The following is a 16,912-nucleotide window of genomic DNA, read 5'->3' as shown; positions in this document are numbered from 1 at the left end:
GGCCGGGCGGGCGGGAGCGCGAGGGGCGGGGGGCCGGCCCGCCGGAAGCGCGGCGCGGGGCTCGGCGGGGCTCGGCGGGGCGGGGCGGCGCGGCTGCGGCACTGGGCGCTGGGGCGGGCCCGGCGCGCTGTAATCGGATCCGGGCAGGGGGCGGGGAGGGGCCGGGCCGGGCGGGCCGGGGTGGGGGGGAGCGCCGCGCCGGGCTCCGGGCCGGCCGGGCTCCGCGCCTGTCAAACCCCTCATTGTTCGCAGCTGATGTCACTCGCAGTTGTGAGCGGCCGCCTCTCCCGGGGACAATGTGGGACTGAGCGGCCCAGCCGCCGCGCCGCCGCCGCCGCCGCCGCAGGACAGCCCCAGAGAGGTAGGGCGCGGGCCGGGCGGGGCGCGGAGGGCCGCGAAGTTTGGGGGCTCGGCCGGGGCGGGGAGCCCGCGCCCGGCTCCGCACGCTGGGCTGCGGGGCTCGGAGGCACCGGGACGGGGCGCGGAGCACGTTCCTTGTCCCTCACAGGCCCCAGCCTGCACAGGTGGCGGGGGTGGGGGGCTGGCTGCCAGAGGAGGGGCTTCTGGGCCGCACCCCGGCTTTGGGGGCCCCCATCCCACCTGCTGTTTCTGTCCTTTGGACCCGCTCTAATCCCGGCCTGCTGCCCTGGTTCGGGTTCTGCTCCATCGCTGTCCCTGCCTTCCATCCCCCATCCCACTCCTCCCTGCAGTTCCCAGCACACACCCCTTCTCATTCTCTGCAGTCCTGGGGGGCCAGGCGCAGAGGTCCAGGCCGGGAGTGGGTGCAGGCACGATGGGGGGGCTCTCGCAGGGCCCCTCCTGCCCCGTGGCTCGCAGCCCTGCGGTCTGACCTACCTTTTTCGCTCGAGTCCAGGCGGGTAGGGGCCCCTGACCCTCCTGCCCGCCCGAAAGGGAGGTGCTCGCTCCTCACTCCCCCATCCCAGGCCCGCCATCTTGAGACCTGTGGCACCCAGTGCCCCACCCGGGAGTGGTCCTCAGCACCCAGGAAGTGGACCTCCCAGGGATGCATGGTGCCAGTTGCATGCCCTCCTCCCAGAACATGGGCTCTTGGTGCCCCCCCCAGCCCAGGATGATCTTCTTCTTGTTGGACCCACAGAGCATGTGGCATCAGGGACCCGCCTTCCCTCACAAAGAGCTCTTCCACCCCACGGAAGCCCGCCCGCCCCAGGAGCTTAAACCTAAGCTCTGACCCCCTTTCTTTCCTGGGGTCACTCCGGGCCTCAGAGCCAGCACCTGGGGCTCTCTCCTTTTCCCAGCGGAAGGCTCCCTAGCCCCTTGAGGCTCTGGAACTTCCTTCAAGCTCCAAGGCACCCCCTTCCCAGCCCCCACCCCCCAGCCTTCATCAGCATGCAGGCTCCGGCTGCCCAAACACAAGGGGATTGTTCTTCCTGCATGCTCGGGGTGGGGGGCTGGGAGCAGGCAGCCCACACACCCTGGCAGGCCTGGCCACCGGGAGGCTGGCTTGCCCCGCCCTGTGGCCCCCGCCAGGCCCTCTCCATCCTTCCTGCTCCCATCACTGCTCCCCTTGCACCGCCCCCCACTCCCCACCCGTGGTGCTGATCTCTTGAGGAAGGAGCTCAGCTCGGAGCCACAGAGGTAGACCCCGGCTGCCCATGGCTGCCCATGCCCTCCCGCCAGCCTCCCATCTAGCCTTACAAAGGAGTCCCTTTCTCTTGGGGTCTTGGTTCACCTCTCTATGCTGCGGCCCTTCCCGCTGTGAGGAACTGAACCTGACTTTGTGAAACCTATGCCACACCCCGTTCTTTTTCCCTTCCCCCCCCCCACCACACTCCAGCTGGTACCCCATGGGAAAACCCACCCTGACCCCAGGAAAGTATTTGCAGATCCTCTGTCTCACTGCCATGCTTGAGAGGTCCTAAAGCCAGAGGGGAAGCAGAGGCCAGAGGTGCTAAGGAAGGAGCTGTGAAGGCAGGGCCTGGTTCCCCTCGGCTGGTCCCTGTCCGTGGCCTGCCCCCTCACCCCACCCTCACGGCTCTGCTGGGATGCCCAGCCCCAGCTCTTTTTCCTGGTGTTTGCTGCCTGTGGGGTGCTCTCTGGACAGTGGAAAGATGGGCTCAGAAATGCACAGTGGGGGCCCCTTTGAGTTGCAGACCTATCTTTGGGGCTGTTGAGGCCCAAGTGATGTGATCACTCACTTGGAAGGTTGGAGAAAGCTTCATAGAGGAGACGGCATTTGAGCAGGGTTTTGATGGAGATGGGAGGATGGGCATTTCGATCTGGGATCAGCCTGGGCAAAGGCCCAGAGGCCTGGAGGTGCTAGAAGGGCTTTGCAGTGGGGCAAATGTGGGGGCTGGGGTAGAGATGAGACAGGAGAAGTTGGCAGGGGCTGGATTTTGTGGAGTCTTGGGTGCCTGTCTGTGAAGCTCAGCCTTTATTCCTTGGGCACCGGGAGCCCCTGATGACTGTTGAGCAGCGGAGTGAACCGTGTCTGTCCGGGAGAATGGAAGACTCTCCTCAATGTGCGTGAGACCGTGAGGGGTGGGTGCAGTGACTGGGGCTGTGCCCTTTCTCCTGGAGTCCAGCCTAGGCCTGGCCTGCCTTAGTTTCCCCTGGCTGTGAGGATGCCCCCCGGAGGCTGTAGCATCAGCCTGCTTGTCAGCTTCCCTTCCCTGCCGCCAGCTGAGTCTGTCAGGCAGCCCTGGTCCTACGGGCAAACAGGGGCAGGAGTTTGAGAATCCTGGGTGCCTCCTCCCCGCCCCCCACCCTGCTGGGCTTGGGGCATGAATGGCCATTCCCTACCTCAGGTGGGGGTGGGGTGGGGGTGGGGAGACTGCAAGGCTTCGAGGCCGTGCGAGCTGGTGCATGCGCCCCCAGACTCTCCGGCAGTTCTTGTGGTGGCCTGGCCTGGCGAATGAGGGGTCATGAGCATACCAGGAGAAGGGGTCGGGCCGGGCAGTTGGGGGGTCTCTCAGTGCTGTCCCCCAGGCCCGGTGTGCTCCCCTCCTGCCACGCCCTGCCTCCCCTGGTGCCCTGAGCCATTCCCCAGCATCACTGGGTGTGGCCAGCATGGCTGCGGCTGTAGGAGTCAAAGGAGAATGCCGCTCAGGGGGTTGGGGTGCTGCGGGGGTGTGGGGAGATGTGCGGTGGGGGAAGGGCTTGCAACCTGTCCTCCCTTCTCCCGGACCCCTGTGCGTCTGTAAACCCTAGTTGGTCCAGGCCCTGTGGCCCGGGAACAGAGAATCCCCCAAGGGGCGGGCCAATCCAAGGCCTGGCCCCAGGAGCCCTCCCTCCCCGGGATTGTTCTTGCTCCAGAACAAAGCCAGAGTGGACACTTGATCCTTGCCTGTTGGGGGGGGAGCTGGCTAAGCCCCCAGCCCTTTGATTGGGCAGCTGTCAGGAGAGCGACAGCTGGGGGGGAGGGGCAGGAAGGGGCAGCCACCATCGCCACACAGCTGTCGCACCCTCCGCCCCCTCCAGCCCGAATGGCTGGGAGCCAGGGCAGACAGAGTGGGCGCTGCAGCTGGGGAGGGGGCCTGAGGAGCAGGAGGGAACGCCTGAGGTCAGGGCCTGGTCTGAACCTGGAATGTTCTGCCAGGCAGCCCTGCTGACCAGAGGGGGCTGGGCACCCCCAGAGGTGAGCTGGAGGTCAGTGTGGTGTGTCCCGTGCTTGCCATGTGGGTCGCGCAGCAGGGACCAAGAACCCACCTGGCCGGAGCAGCTAAGAACTCCCTGGAGGCCTAGTGGGGGCACAGGGGGTGGTCCCGGTGCAGAGACCACGCATTCTTAGGCCCCCTAGAGAATCCTTTGAGAGACCTGTCAGAACCCCCTGGGTTCTCCTAAAGATAGCAAAGAACTGTGTCGTGGGTTCCGCTGAGCAGGAAGGACATAGAGACCAGTGCCCCCTCCACAACCCTCCCCTCCATGGGGCACACTCTCATGGAGCAGGGGGGGAAACTGAGTCCAGGTGTGGTAAGGGCCTGGCCCAGGTCCCCCGTTGAATTTGTGGCCGTGGGGCTTTGCTGCAGACATAGGTGTGTGGTCAGGGCAAGGGCTCTGGTTCTGGCCTCATTCTAGACCATTCTGCCCACGAGAGGCAATGTGGAAACCATTTGTGGGGGTCTCACACCCATGTCCACTCCAAAGCGGTGCTCAAGGCCTAGAGAACCCTAAATCCTGACTTGGAACAAGTTACCAGCCCTTTCCAAACCCGTCTCATTCTCCTAGCTGGGCGGAGGTCTCGGGGGTGACTACCGCGTCCCGCCCACCTCTGGAGAGTCCCTCTCTAAGAAGGGAGACCAGGCAGGGGCAGCCAGAAAGAGGATGTGTCCCGGCCTGTGATGGCCTGACCCAAGCTAGTGCTACCCTCCCCACCCACTCCCCTGTGACCTTGGGCAGGTGACAGACCCCCTAGGCATCGGGTTTCCCGTCTGTTTGGTGCATTCATCTGTTCCAGGCGCCAGGGTCACCCTGTACCTTCTGGGGCCTGGCTCGGAGCTCAGCACCGGGCACCCAGGGAGCAGGAGGTGGCAGTGGCTCCGCGCTCAGCCTTGACTGTCTTGGGAGATGGGCTGAGCACCACAAGTGCTGGGGGCTGCAGGTAGCGGGGGGGGGGGGGGAATGCGCCGAGCGGAGGCAGCCAGCTTGAGGCTGCCCAGGATGCCCGGGCACAGGCAGACACTGTTGACCTCTGACCCCAGCAGTCTGTGGTCTCTGGATGGGACTTGGAGGAACAGGAGCCCAGGGGAGGGGACAGGTCATTACCCCCATTGTACCCGATTAAAACACAGCCTCCTGTTCCTGAGAAAGGCCACCTTTCCCCCTCCATGCCTGTACACTGGCTCCTTTGGGGGTTCAGGAGAGAACACGGGACAGAGCCCCGTGCCCTTGGCCCCGGGTCAGAATAGGGGGCTAGGAGGAAGGTGCCTAGAGAGCTAGCTTGGCACCCCTCCATCCTTCTCCCCCACGCCCTCCGGGGCAGAAGGCATTTGCAGCATTAGGACTTGGTAGTGCTTCTGACTTGGCTCCAGTTTTCCGGCCCCCTAGTGTGCTCCTGGGCCAGGCTGGGCGCGGTGGGAGACAGCCCCTGGGGGAGAGGGATTTCCCAGCAGGATTACGGTTCAGGATTAAGCTGGAGCATGAAAGAGGGTTCGGTGGGGAGCACTGGCTGCCGGGCTAATCCTAGCAACTAATCTCTGGCCCCTCCTTCCTCCCTCAGTCTGCGGCCTTGACATTCCCCAGTCCCCCCACCCCCAGTTCCCTTCTTCCCCACCACCTCATCCCAGGGGGCACAGATTCTCTCCATTTTCCAGTGAGGAAATTGGGATTTGAGAGCCCAAGTGATTTGAGTACCATAGAAGGTGGTTGCAGGCCAGGCCTGTGGCCAGCCAGGACACTTTGTATCCCCTCAGCCTGGAGGAGAGGGCTGCCGAGTGTGCAGACCAGGCCAGGGGTGCTGCGGGAACTCTGCTCCGAAGTATTCGCAAGGACCCCCTGCTCTCCTTGTCTGCGGCCACAGGAGTCTTAGGGTAGGGCGCTGAGTCGCCCCATGAGCCTTTGAGGGCGGGGGAGGCACGAGCAGGTAGGTCCCATCCTGAGCCTTCACCTGCTGCCTCCTCTCAAAATGCCTGTTCCCGGCAGCTCCAGCTTCCACCCTGGCTGCTCCTCCGTGCTTGTGTAGCCGTGGGCTCCGGCCACAAGGCTTCTTGGTTGGAGTGACCTTTCAGCCTCGCTCAGCCTGTGAGGCCCTGCCTTCCTATCCGCCCCCTGCCCCCCAGCTCGGGAAGAGCAGTTTCTCTACTCAGCTCCCTATGGCTTCATTTTGCTCTCCAGTATATGAGCAAAAAGAAAGACACTTATCGCCAGGCGTGACGCACTTACATCTTAAGCCGATGGGGTTAGGAGCGGGGGTCCTTCTTTCAGGTAAGGTGCTGAGGCTTGGATGGATTAGCCCAGCCCTCCAGGATTCCAAGGCCAGGGGGCTGCACACAGGCGCCGCCTTAGTGCCCCCTTAGAGACTTGCATCCAGGCTCTCTTCCCTTTCTTGGCAGCCTCACTCTGGGGTCTCACAGTAAGGGCAGGGGGCCCAACAGGGAGAAGGAGTCCCCTCTCACTCTCTGCATTCCCGCAGAGCCGGCCCGGTGCAGCGTGGACGCATTCCCCGGCCGCTGTGGCCCCGGCCCCGCCTGACAGGATGAGCGGCTCCGACACGGGGCTGGAGGAGGAGCCGGAGCTCAGCATCACGCTCACGCTGCGGATGCTGATGCACGGGAAGGTACAGAGTGGCTTGGCTTGGCCGTGGGAGGGGGGAGGGCAAGCTGAGGGGGTTGTCGGGAGGAGGGAGGAGGGGGCTTTGGTACTCCTGTGACTCGGTCTTGTCTCTTTGCAGGAGGTGGGCAGCATCATTGGGAAGGTAGGTGCCAGCTCTGCGCCATGTCCACTTCTTTCCGGGGCTGCGGCCGTTCAGGCTAAGTGTGAATCTGTTTTGTTTCCCGCAGAAAGGAGAGACTGTAAAGAGAATCCGGGAACAGGTGAGGACGGTGTCTGGGGATAGTGGGGGGACGTCCTGGTTCCACCTTCTCTTTGAATCCCATCATCTTGCTAACCCCTGTCCTTAGTGGGGACACAGGGGTCAGACAGGTTGGTGGTAAGGAAGTAGAGAAGGTGGGGCTAGGATGTGCCTCAGTGGCATGGCAGATACCTTGCATGCGTGAATCCCTGGGTTTGATCTGCGGTACTAACGTCTGGGAAGAAGTGGAGGAGATGCCCCACTACCCACGGCTTGTCCTCTGCCCACAGAGCAGTGCCCGGATCACCATCTCTGAGGGCTCCTGCCCCGAGCGCATCACCACCATCACCGGCTCCACCGCAGCTGTTTTCCATGCAGTCTCCATGATCGCCTTCAAGTTGGATGAGGTCTGCAGTGGAGGCCAAGGGACACTTCCTACCCCAGAGCCCAGGATGGGGGCGGGCAGCCCAGGGTGGGACTTTCTCCCTGGAGTGGGACTTGGAGAGGGTGGGGTCCCTCCTTCATCCCTTAGCAGGAAGGTGGTCGAGGTACTAGCAGGGGGCACAGTGAACCCCGTTGTCTCTCTGCCCAGGATCTTTGTGCCGCACCTGCTAACGGGGGGAGTGTCTCCAGGCCACCAGTGACCCTGCGCCTGGTCATCCCCGCCAGCCAGTGCGGCTCGCTGATTGGGAAGGCTGGCACCAAAATCAAGGAGATCCGAGAGGTGAGGGGAGAGGGGCCAGCAGCCCTGGGGAATGGTGGGGTTAGTACTGCAGATCAAACCCAGGGCTTCTGGCCTTAGGACTGCCTGTCTTCTGGGCCTCTCTGAATCTGGGTGTTGGGAGCAGCCAGAGGTGACCCCTGTCCTCTCCTCGCAGACCACCGGTGCCCAGGTGCAGGTGGCCGGGGACCTGCTTCCCAACTCCACGGAGCGTGCAGTCACCGTATCTGGGGTTCCTGATGCCATCATCCTGTGTGTGCGCCAGATCTGTGCTGTTATCCTGGAGGTGCTGCCCTGGGGCCAGGGGATGTAGGGGTGGGACTGGCCCTGACAGACCCTCAAACCCTATGCCTGTCACACAGGTGTGGGTGAGGCGGGGTTAGAAGGCTGGACACAGGGCTCTGGGAGGTCAGAGGCGGACTACTGGGTGCTGTGCCTCATGAACACAGGTCCCTTGGGGAGGGGGTGGTCAGTGGGGGCCTGAGTAGATCCTGAGACCCCCCCCCCTTCCCATTGTGTCCTCCAGTCCCCACCCAAAGGAGCCACCATCCCGTATCACCCAAGCCTCTCTTTAGGGACTGTCCTTCTCTCTGCCAATCAGGTGAGGGGGAGCAGTAGTCGGGTAGGGGGCTTACCAGGGGAGGGAGGGTTGGGGGCCAGGGAAAAGGGAGAAGACTGACTCTGGCCCAGCTTCCCTCCTTCCCGTCATAGTCATTAACCCCCTCTAACGCTGTGTCCCTACAGGGCTTCTCTGTCCAGGGTCAGTATGGGGCTGTGACCCCAGCCGAGGTGAGTGACCTATAGCCCAAGCCTCGCCTCCCCCCCCCCCAAGCCAAGCCTCCTCTGACTCCTGACCCCTCTCCTTGGGCACAGGTCAGCAAGCTGCAGCAGCTCTCTGGCCACGCCGTTCCCTTTGCCTCACCCAGCATGGTGCCAGGTAAGCAGCCCCTGGAGAGGAAGCCAGGGGCAGGTGCCCAGGGGAAGGCAGCCCCTCTGGGAGGGACCCGGGAGGCAGGAAAACCCAGATCCTTTTCTCCCCACCCCATGCAGGACTGGATCCTGGTGCCCAGACCAGTTCACAGGAATTCTTGGTTCCTAATGATGTGAGCAGGACAAATGGGATATTGGAGAGCAGGGAGGAGGGCCCCGGGGTCTGGGCCTCGCCCCGGTTGAATCACACCCTCTCCCCCAGCTCATCGGCTGCGTGATTGGGCGTCAGGGCAGCAAGATCAGCGAGATCCGGCAGATGTCAGGGGCACATATCAAGATTGGGAACCAAGCAGAGGGCGCTGGGGAGCGGCACGTGACCATCACTGGCTCGCCGGTCTCCATCGCCCTGGCCCAGTACCTCATCACTGCCTGGTGAGTGTGGGCTGCCGCAGATTTGCTTGCCTGGGAAGGGCACAGGTGGGGCAGGGGCGCTGACCGTCTTTCTCTGAGCCTGTCCTCTGCCATCTCGACCCTGCCTGACTCGTTCCATGTTGCCCCATCTCCCCTCCCTCTACGTCCCTCATGTCCTTCCATCACCATGTCTCCCTTCCCGGGATCTTTGGCCTCCCTTCCCCACCCCTCCCTGGGACCAGCCTGCCCTTCCTGCCCCTCCTCACCATCCCTGCCCCTCGTCCTATCTCCCCCAAACACATCCACCCCAGGTCAATGTTCTCCTCAGCTCCTCTCTCCTGTTTTCATCTAATTTCGCCCCCTCTCTCACCCCGCCTTCCCCTTCATCTCCCCCATATATCCCTCTTTTCAGTCTAGAAACGGCCAAGTCTACCTCTGGGGGGACGTCCGGCTCGGCCCCTGCAGACCTGCCTGCCCCCTTCTCACCACCCCTGACCGCCCTGCCCACGGCTCCCCCAGGCCTGCTGGGCACACCCTATGCCATCTCCCTCTCCAACTTCATCGGCCTCAAGCCTGTGCCCTTCTTGGCTCTACCACCTGCTTCCCCAGGGCCGCCTCCGGGCTTGGCGGCCTACACTGCTAAGATGGCAGCAGCCAATGGGAGCAAGAAAGCTGAGCGGCAGAAATTCTCCCCCTACTGAGGCTGGCAGAGGCGCAGGCGCAGGCGCAGGGGACCACTGGCAGGGGGCTGCCTCTGCACCCCACCTGCCCAAGGAAACTCCAAATGCCGCTAATGCCCAGACGCATGGATGCACCCCCTCACCCTGCCCCAGCCAGCGGGGAGGTCCTTCTCTTGGATGGGTGCAGATATGGGCCCAGGGCTCTGGGAGCTGCAGCAGCACCAAGATAGGGGTTCTACCCCTCCCCCAGCCCTGTGCTTGGATGCAGGGAGCATCCTTAGTGCTTTGGGAGGGGAAAGGGATTACTTATGCCCTCCCCACTCCTTAGCGCTTCCTAGCTTACTGCCCCTCCCTCTGGGGGGATCAGGGAGGAGGGCTGGGGGCCACGCTTCTCACCTCACCTCCCTGCAGATTCCTGCTGCTTCCACTGATACCTTTTTGACTGGAATGGACTGGCTGGGGCTGGCAGAGGGCAACTCAGAGAGGGAGCGCTGCTGGGGAGCCGGGGGGTGGGGGTGGGGGAGCGGCAAGGGGGACGGGGCCGCATTCTCTCTCGGCAGCAGACACTCTGTACAGTTTTTTCAATCCCTGTTTTTGAATAAATATTCTCAGAGACCAGGAAGCTGTGAAACACTGTGGGTGTTGGGGATGGCGAGTTCCCTAGGAAATGGGTGTAGCCAAGGCTCCGGGGGACACCCCCCCATCTGTGACTCCACAAATTCCAGCTGGGCTCTGGCCCCTTCCACATGTCAGTTCTGGGGATTCCAGACCTTTAGAATACCGTGATGTACAGCCTTCTGCCTCTGGCACCAAACGGAGCCAGGTGTTGGCTGGACCTTTCAGAAGCAGATGGAGAAATTCCAGCAGCTTTGACCGGCTTCTCCTCAGCCCAGACGTCAGGGAAGTCTTCCTGAATTTCTCTCCACTCATTCCTCCTGCTGTGGCTGGAACCTGGGCCCTGCCCTGTTCTGCCCATCGTTTAGCTGTGAGCAGCCCTAGGGCCCTCTCCTGTGTCCCTGCCCACCTCGCTCCTCTGGCCTGGCGGCCATCCATGAGTGTCCAAGCCGCCTTAAGCTGGAGGAACCCTTAGTCATGGTCCAGAATGCAGAGGGAAGGCCAAGGTCTGTGGAAGGTGTGCACAAGGACACAAGGGCCAACAGTCCTGGCTCCCAGAAGCCGCTGGGCCTCACCAGGCAGCGGGCGTCTTACCACCTGTTCCAGAGCTGGAGCTGGAAGTCAAAGCAGGGCACCTGCCAACGTTTGTGCAGGAGGCTGGACGGGACCCTTCTGATACCACCCTCCACCCTCCTTCCTGCAGCCCTGGGCTCGGTGTGTGTGAGAGCTCTTCCTTCAGGTGGCCTCCAACATCTTCAGATTCCTTTCTTGCCAACGCTCGGGCTTGATCCGATGCTTCTGCAGGGCCCTCTGGAGGCCCGTGGAGGTGCTGCAGCAGTGCCCGCGGGTGCCAGGCCCTTGGCACGCAGGTCCTCGGAGGCCTGGGCAGTGCTCGGCGGGCCAGGCGGCGCAGCGCCCTGCGCACCGGGCGCTGCAGCAGGCCGTACAGGAAGGGGTGCACTGCGAAGGCCGAGTAGGCCACCCAGGTGACGGCCGTCTCTGCCGCAGCGGCCTGCACTGCGGGCGCCAGGCACGCACAGCCGTAGGGCAGCCAGCAGGCTGCGAACTGGCCCACGGCCAGCGCTGGGGCCAGGGCTGCCTTGGCCCCGGGCAGGCGCGGCCGGAGGGGCGGCAGGATGGAGACGCGGCTGTCCAGCGAGTCGGAGCGAGGCCGAGCCTCGCGCGCAGGCCGCGGGGGCCTCAGGGCCGCGCGGCGCGCCACCAGGAAGATGCTGCCGTAGGCGCCGAGCAGCAGGAGGGCGGGCAGCGCGAAGGCCAGCAGCGCCCAGAGCGGCCGGAAGGGCCCGAGGCCCCCCGCCAGCACGGAGCAGCTCGCCGGGGCGGGGGGCGGGGCGGGCGGCGGCCCGAGCAGGGCGAGCGCGCCCAGCAGCCCGGCCGCGGCCCACACGGTGGTGAGCACCAGGCTGGGCGCGGGCCGCGCGCCCGGACGCAGCGGGTGCACGATGAGGCGGTAGCGCGCGAGGCCCAGCGCCGCCACGGCCAGCGTGCAGGCGGGCAGCAGCGCCGCCGAGAGGAAGCGCGCGGCGCGGCAGGGCGCGGGGCCCAGGCGCACGCGGCCCAAGCCCGGCGGCGAGGCCAGCAGGCCCAGCGGCATGATGGTGGCGGCCGCCAGCAGGTCCACGATGCACAGGTGCACCAGGTAGAGCGCGTCGCGCAGACCTGGCGTGCGCAGCACCACGACCAGCAGCCCGCCGTTGCCCAGCAGTGCGGCCACCTCCACGATTGCCGCTAGCAGCAGTGCCATCGAGCCTGGGACCCCTGTGCTGGTCAGCCCTGTGGTATTGGCCATCCGCGCGCTCGGGCTTCACCCTGTGCTGGGATGCAGAGAAGAAATGGAGAGTCTTCTCCGAACCCACCCTCCACCCCTCCTTGCCCAGCGCTGGGCCCATGCTCCTCTGGCCCCTCACCTCACAGGCTGTCCAGGCGCCGGCTCCGTTGCGTGGGTTGCCATCTCCTTGGGAGCTTAGCCGGCCCCATGCAGGGGACGGCCGGCTGGGACTGTGGGCTCGTTTCTCTACCCCAGCGACTCAGCCCCTGCTGGGGATGGTACTGGCTGTCACTTTGATGTCGCCTTTGGAGACAGCAGAGCTGGCAAGGGAGGGGCAGGGCCTGGCACCACACCCGCCCTCTGGGTCCTAGCAGCTGGCAGCTGGAGGCTAGAGCTCTGCTGTGGCAGCGGGGGTGCCTCCAAGGCCGGCCCAGAGTAGGAACACACAATAGGCAGGAACTGGAGTGTGTTAGTGACAAGAACAGGAGCAGTACGAGTCCCAGGGACCCTCTGAACGCCAGGAAGGCTAGATCTCTTAGAAAATAAGGTGCTGGATAAATGTAGTGGGGATAAATCAAGGGCTTGACACATAGTAGACACTTGATATTTGTTAACTTGGCACGGAATAGCTGTTTCATGATGGTATAAGAAGTAAATGAGAGCAGGCCTTGGGGGACAATGGCTCATGTTGGTCTTAGTTGCCGCTAGCGAACAGGTCCGCTTAGTGCTGCCTGAGCCATTGTCAGGAAACCACTGCAGCTCTGAGAACATGTGGGCTACGGAGCTGTGGGCAAGATCCCCACCTTCCATGTTCCTGGGTAGGTATGAAATCCAGTCCTTATCAGCATATGGCACCTGCCACCCGCTCCAGATGGTTGGCTCAGGAAAAGCCCTTGCAACTCTTGTTTTTCCCCTTCAGGTTTTGGGCTACATCCAGATGTGCTCAGGGCTTACTCCAGGCTCTGTGCTTAGGGATCACTCCTGGTGGTGTTCAGGGGACCATATGTGTTGCTGGGGATCAAACGAGGGTCAGCTGCTTCAAGCACCTTAAGTCAAACACCTTACCCCTGTACTGTCTTCTCTGCCCCCCCCAAAGCCATGTGACTCATACGAATTACAGTTTTACAAACCCCCATCCGCACCCTGACATAATTTGTATCCGGAGTACCTCGCTCCTCAGTCCCCAGTTTGGTTATTTATTCAGCTGCTTCTTCAACATCTCTGTGCTTTGAGTTCCGGGCATCTCAAACTTCCTATGTCCCAAACAGTAAGGTGACTCTTAAACTGGAGGTAGGGGGACACCCAGTGGTGCTCAGGGGCTACTCCTGGCTCAGCTTGGGGGTTGCTTCCTGTGGTGCCTGGGGGCAGTGTGGTATGTGTGTTCAGCCTGCAGAGCTATTTGTCCAGTCCACAAACAGAAGGATGCCTCTTGACCCTGCCAGCCCACTCCTCTCAGTGTTCTCCATCTTAACAGACTCCACCTCAAAGTTTTTATGGATGCCTCTTACCATTGAATCCATTGGCATATCAATACAGCCAATGTTCACCATCAGTCCCTTGGTCCCAGCCGCCATCTATCTCCTGGACCTGTCAACGTCCTAGTCACCGATCTCCTGCCCTCTGGTCTTGTGCCTGTTTCTGATCATTCGCCCAAGTCTATTCCCCTTCCCCCCGGTTTTGCTCAGTGATGCTTTACTTATCAGAGAACTGTGCTTGCCATACATCCTTACCAATAGGCTTTTAGGTATATTTGACCAGGTGTATTGGAATTACAGGCTTGCTCCTGTGTCAGATGGATCAATAGCTTCTTTTTACACATTAAGAGCACGCGAATCAATATGAATTGGGGTTTCAAAAAGGGAAAGGGTGAAATCAAGGTCAGGGATCTCCACACTAGCACGGACCCATTGTTTAACCTGTTGGAGTCTAGGTCTTCTGAATTCCCTTATCAGAACCTGGTAACTGAAGCACAGCAAGAATGTTAGTTTTGGGCGTTTCTGTTCTCTCAGGGTGTTTCTACCTTTCTACGCTGAGTTCCTCCCTCAGAAGGAGGCACAAAGCTGGGTCTTTCCCTCTCACTCTCAGCCTGGGGTGCTGTCTCTCCCTCCGGGGAGAGCAGCCTCTCTCCATGGCAGCTGATTTGGGCAGGATAGTCCCACTGGGCCATTCGAATACCTTTTGCTTCCATCATCCCTCCAGACTCTAGGTGAGAACCACAACCTGATTCCTGCTATTGCCTTGATTGTCTTATATCCTCCTCTTTGGTGGTTCAGTTTCTTCCCTGTGATGAATGTTTTTTTTCTTTTTGGGATCACACCCAGCAGTTCTCAGGGGATACTCCTGCTTCTGCACTCAGGAATTACTCCTGGTGGTGCTCGGGGGACCATATGGGATGCCAGGGATTGAATCTGGGTGGGCAGCGTACAATGTAAATGCCCTCCCCACTATACTATTGCTCCGGCCCCCTTGTCTGAGAAATTTAGACTGATTTCAGTTTTTCGGATAGGACTATTTTTTCTTTTTTGGGTCACACCCGGCAATGCACAGGGGTCACTTCTGGCTCATGCACTCAGGAATTACCCCTGGAGGTGCTCAGGGGACCATATGGGATGCTGGGAATTGAACCCGGGTAGGCTGCGTGCAAGGCAAACATCCTACCCACTGTGCTATCGCTCCAGCCCCAGGATTTAAATATATATATGTCTTGCTCCTGACAGTTCTAGATAACCAGCAGTGTCAGGGAAGGATCTCAAGCAAGATGAGTGTCTAATCCCATTCAGTGACCATCTTTCCTAAAATCAGCCTACTTTTCTGTCACTCCCTTTACCCTATTTTTCTGGACCCTTCTGCTTGCTAAACTATTTCATATATGTGTGTGTTATTTAGAACCCGATTTTCCAGTTGGCGCGCTTCAGGGGAGCAGGGACCTGGTCTCTGTTTGCTGACACCAGTGCCCTGAAGCCCATGGCAGGCATGCGGTCAGCAGTCCCAGGCAGTAGAGACCAGGGAATGGACTGCCAGGCTTGACTAATTTCCTGTTGGAATCTGAATGGCGGTGGGTCAAACTTTCCACAAATCAGATGAGAAAGCAAAAACCCTGAAATGGAATACATGTTTCAGATCATCTAGCTGACTTGTATGTAGAGCCCAGGTCACCTATTCCTAGCCTCTGTCCACGTAGAAACAATTCCTGCACCTGGCCAAATTCTTAGCATGTGACTCGACACTAGAAAGTGAAGCTGGAATTCTGGAGGAATTGGTTCAAAGGAAGGAGAAGCCTGCAGGGCTGGGCAGTCCCTGAGCCACCAGGGACCTCACTATAGTGGACTGCAGAGTGCATTCTCCCTTCAGAATCATTCAAATAAATAAGAATTTAAAGCACCCTCCCCCCTCCTTTCCTCCTTCCTTCCTTCCTTCCTTCCTTCCTTCCTTCCTTCCTTCCTTCCTTCCTTCCTTCCTTCCTTCCTTCCTTCCTTCCTTCCTTCCTTCCTTCCTTCCTTCCTTTCTTCCTTCCTTCCTTCCTACCTTCCTGCCTCCCTCCCTTCCTTCTTCCTTCCTTCTTTCTGTCTTTCCTTCTTTCTCTCTTTCTCACATTCAGCAATGCTCAGGGCTTACTCCTGGTTCTGTGCTTAAGAATTACTCTTAGTGAGCTCAGAGGACCATGTGTGGTGCTGGAAATCAAACACTGGTCAGCTGCGTACAAGGCAAGGGCCCTACTTGCTGTACTCTCTTCTGATTTATATACATTTTATATTTTTATTTGCAAAACCTAAACCAGAAAGTAATGGCCTTGGCTTCCTAGCACAGGTTGGAGGGAACAGAGGAAAAGGACTGGGAGCAGGTCACTTTGGAACATAGGTCTTTGTATAGAATGGACCTTTGGAGCTATGCTAATGTTCTACTTATTGAATCAGTCAAGGTGGGGAAATCTCCCTGAAAGTTAATATAAGCAGAGGGGCTGGAGTGATAGCACGGCGGGTAGGGCATTTGCCTTGCATGCGGCCAACCCTGGCTCGAATCCCAGCATCCCATATGGTTCCCTGAGCACTGCCAGGGGTAATTCCTGAGTGCAGAGCTAGAAGTAACCCCTGTGCATCGCCGGGTGTGACCCAAAAAGAAAAAAAAAGTTAATATAAGCAGAATCAAATGTGATTATATGTGAACAACAGAAGAGAAATAACCAGTCCTAGTAACATTTAAACTGTGTTCAGTTTATTACTTTGGCCATTGGCTCTAAGACTACTGAATACTAACTCTATCAGAAACTTAGAAAGTTTGTTTTTCAAAACAGCATGAGTATAGCAATTATTTTTTGTTGTTTTTGGACCACACACACAGGTGCTCAGGGGTTACTCCTGGCTCTGCACTCAGGAATTATTCCTGCTGTGCTCGGGGGACCATACGGGATGCTGAAAATCGAACCTGGCTTGACTGCATGCAAGGCAAGCACCTAACCCACTGTACTATTTCTCCAGCTTGAGTCTAGCAATTCCGAAACTATTTTTGTATGGGGGTAAGCAGAAAAAACGTTTTGTGTGGGATTGAAGGGAACCTGGGTTTTTACGACAAGGAAGGGGTGGAATCGATATGTGCTGGGGAAGAATGGAAAAACCCTGGTCTTGGGCTGGAATTGGAGAAACAGAAATGGATAAAGTGGACTTTTCCCCCCCCACACATCCTATTTTCTAGCCCCCTGCTATGAGGACTGAAAAGCAATGACACCCCTGTACCAGGAAACGTACCTGCTGCCCAGATATGAATACTGTTTCTAAGTCTAGGGAACCAGGGTGCCTTAAAGTTTTGTTCAAGATAAGCCTAGAAGTAAGAAAGTAAACTGGAAAGTAAGCAAGTCATCAAGAGCTGATGGAGGCGCAGAAGTCAGCTTGAAGGATTTCCTGCGGGTGAGCTCTGGAACAACTGTGATAGTTCAAGGGATGGAACACATGCCTGGTGTGTCTGAATTCAAGCCCTGGCACTTTGGAGCCCTCATGGGGCTTGGATAAGGCCCCGGTGACCCCTGAGCAACTGACTGCAGGGTCTGAGTGCTGCTGAGAGCAGTCACAGCCCCCAACACTGCTACGTGTGGCCCCTATGCAAAAGTTTGGGACAATTTGGAAATCAAAATAAATAATAATAAAGGACATAGAGATAGTACAAGTGCAAGGGCACTTGTCTTGCACATGGAAGGGCCAGGTTCTATCCCCAGCACCCCCTATGGTACCCCAGCACCACCAGGAGTGATACTTGACCCAGAGTCAGGAATAAGCCTTGAGGGTGTG

The 16,912-nt window shown here is 59.7% G+C and overlaps 2 protein-coding genes across 2 annotated transcripts; one reads left to right on the top strand and one right to left on the bottom strand.

The window, feature by feature from the left end:
* The first annotated feature begins 140 nt into the window (after window positions 1–140).
* Window positions 141–9,719, top strand: PCBP4 (poly(rC) binding protein 4). The gene is made up of 13 exons (XM_055134372.1): window positions 141–361; window positions 6,110–6,253; window positions 6,368–6,391; window positions 6,477–6,509; window positions 6,778–6,894; window positions 7,080–7,211; window positions 7,366–7,494; window positions 7,735–7,809; window positions 7,953–7,997; window positions 8,082–8,145; window positions 8,259–8,311; window positions 8,401–8,570; window positions 8,962–9,719. The coding sequence occupies exons 2-13, from the start codon at window positions 6,173–6,175 to the stop codon at window positions 9,248–9,250; spliced, it is 1,212 nt and encodes a 403-aa protein (XP_054990347.1). The 5' UTR covers window positions 141–361; window positions 6,110–6,172; the 3' UTR covers window positions 9,251–9,719.
* An 81-nt stretch (window positions 9,720–9,800) lies between these two features.
* On the bottom strand, window positions 9,801–11,902 carry GPR62 (G protein-coupled receptor 62). Its single transcript, XM_055134370.1, has 2 exons — window positions 11,773–11,902; window positions 9,801–11,679 (listed from the first exon to the last, which is right to left on the bottom strand). The coding sequence occupies exon 2, from the start codon at window positions 11,652–11,654 to the stop codon at window positions 10,416–10,418; it is 1,239 nt and encodes a 412-aa protein (XP_054990345.1). The 5' UTR covers window positions 11,655–11,679; window positions 11,773–11,902; the 3' UTR covers window positions 9,801–10,415.
* Between the last annotated feature and the right edge of the window lie 5,010 nt (window positions 11,903–16,912).

The sequence above is a fragment of the Sorex araneus genome, chromosome 4 (genome assembly GCF_027595985.1).
Source record: "Sorex araneus isolate mSorAra2 chromosome 4, mSorAra2.pri, whole genome shotgun sequence".
NCBI classification, from domain to species: domain Eukaryota; kingdom Metazoa; phylum Chordata; class Mammalia; order Eulipotyphla; family Soricidae; genus Sorex; species Sorex araneus.
Note: the sequence above shows the minus strand (reverse complement) of the source record. Positions and strands in the feature narration are given on the sequence as shown.

What these genes read in the sequence shown, in the direction of transcription:
- PCBP4 (XM_055134372.1), top strand. Translation starts at nt 6,173, where the DNA reads ATGAGCGGCTCCGACACGGGGCTGGAGGAGGAGCCGGAGCTCAGCATC. An exon ending in AAATCAAGGAGATCCGAGAG is followed by an intron (nt 7,212 to 7,365) that starts GTGAGGGGAGAG and finishes CTCTCCTCGCAG; the next exon opens with ACCACCGGTGCCCAGGTGCA. An exon ending in TCCTTCTCTCTGCCAATCAG is followed by an intron (nt 7,810 to 7,952) that starts GTGAGGGGGAGC and finishes GTGTCCCTACAG; the next exon opens with GGCTTCTCTGTCCAGGGTCA.
- GPR62 (XM_055134370.1), bottom strand. Translation starts at nt 11,654, where the DNA reads ATGGCCAATACCACAGGGCTGACCAGCACAGGGGTCCCAGGCTCGATG.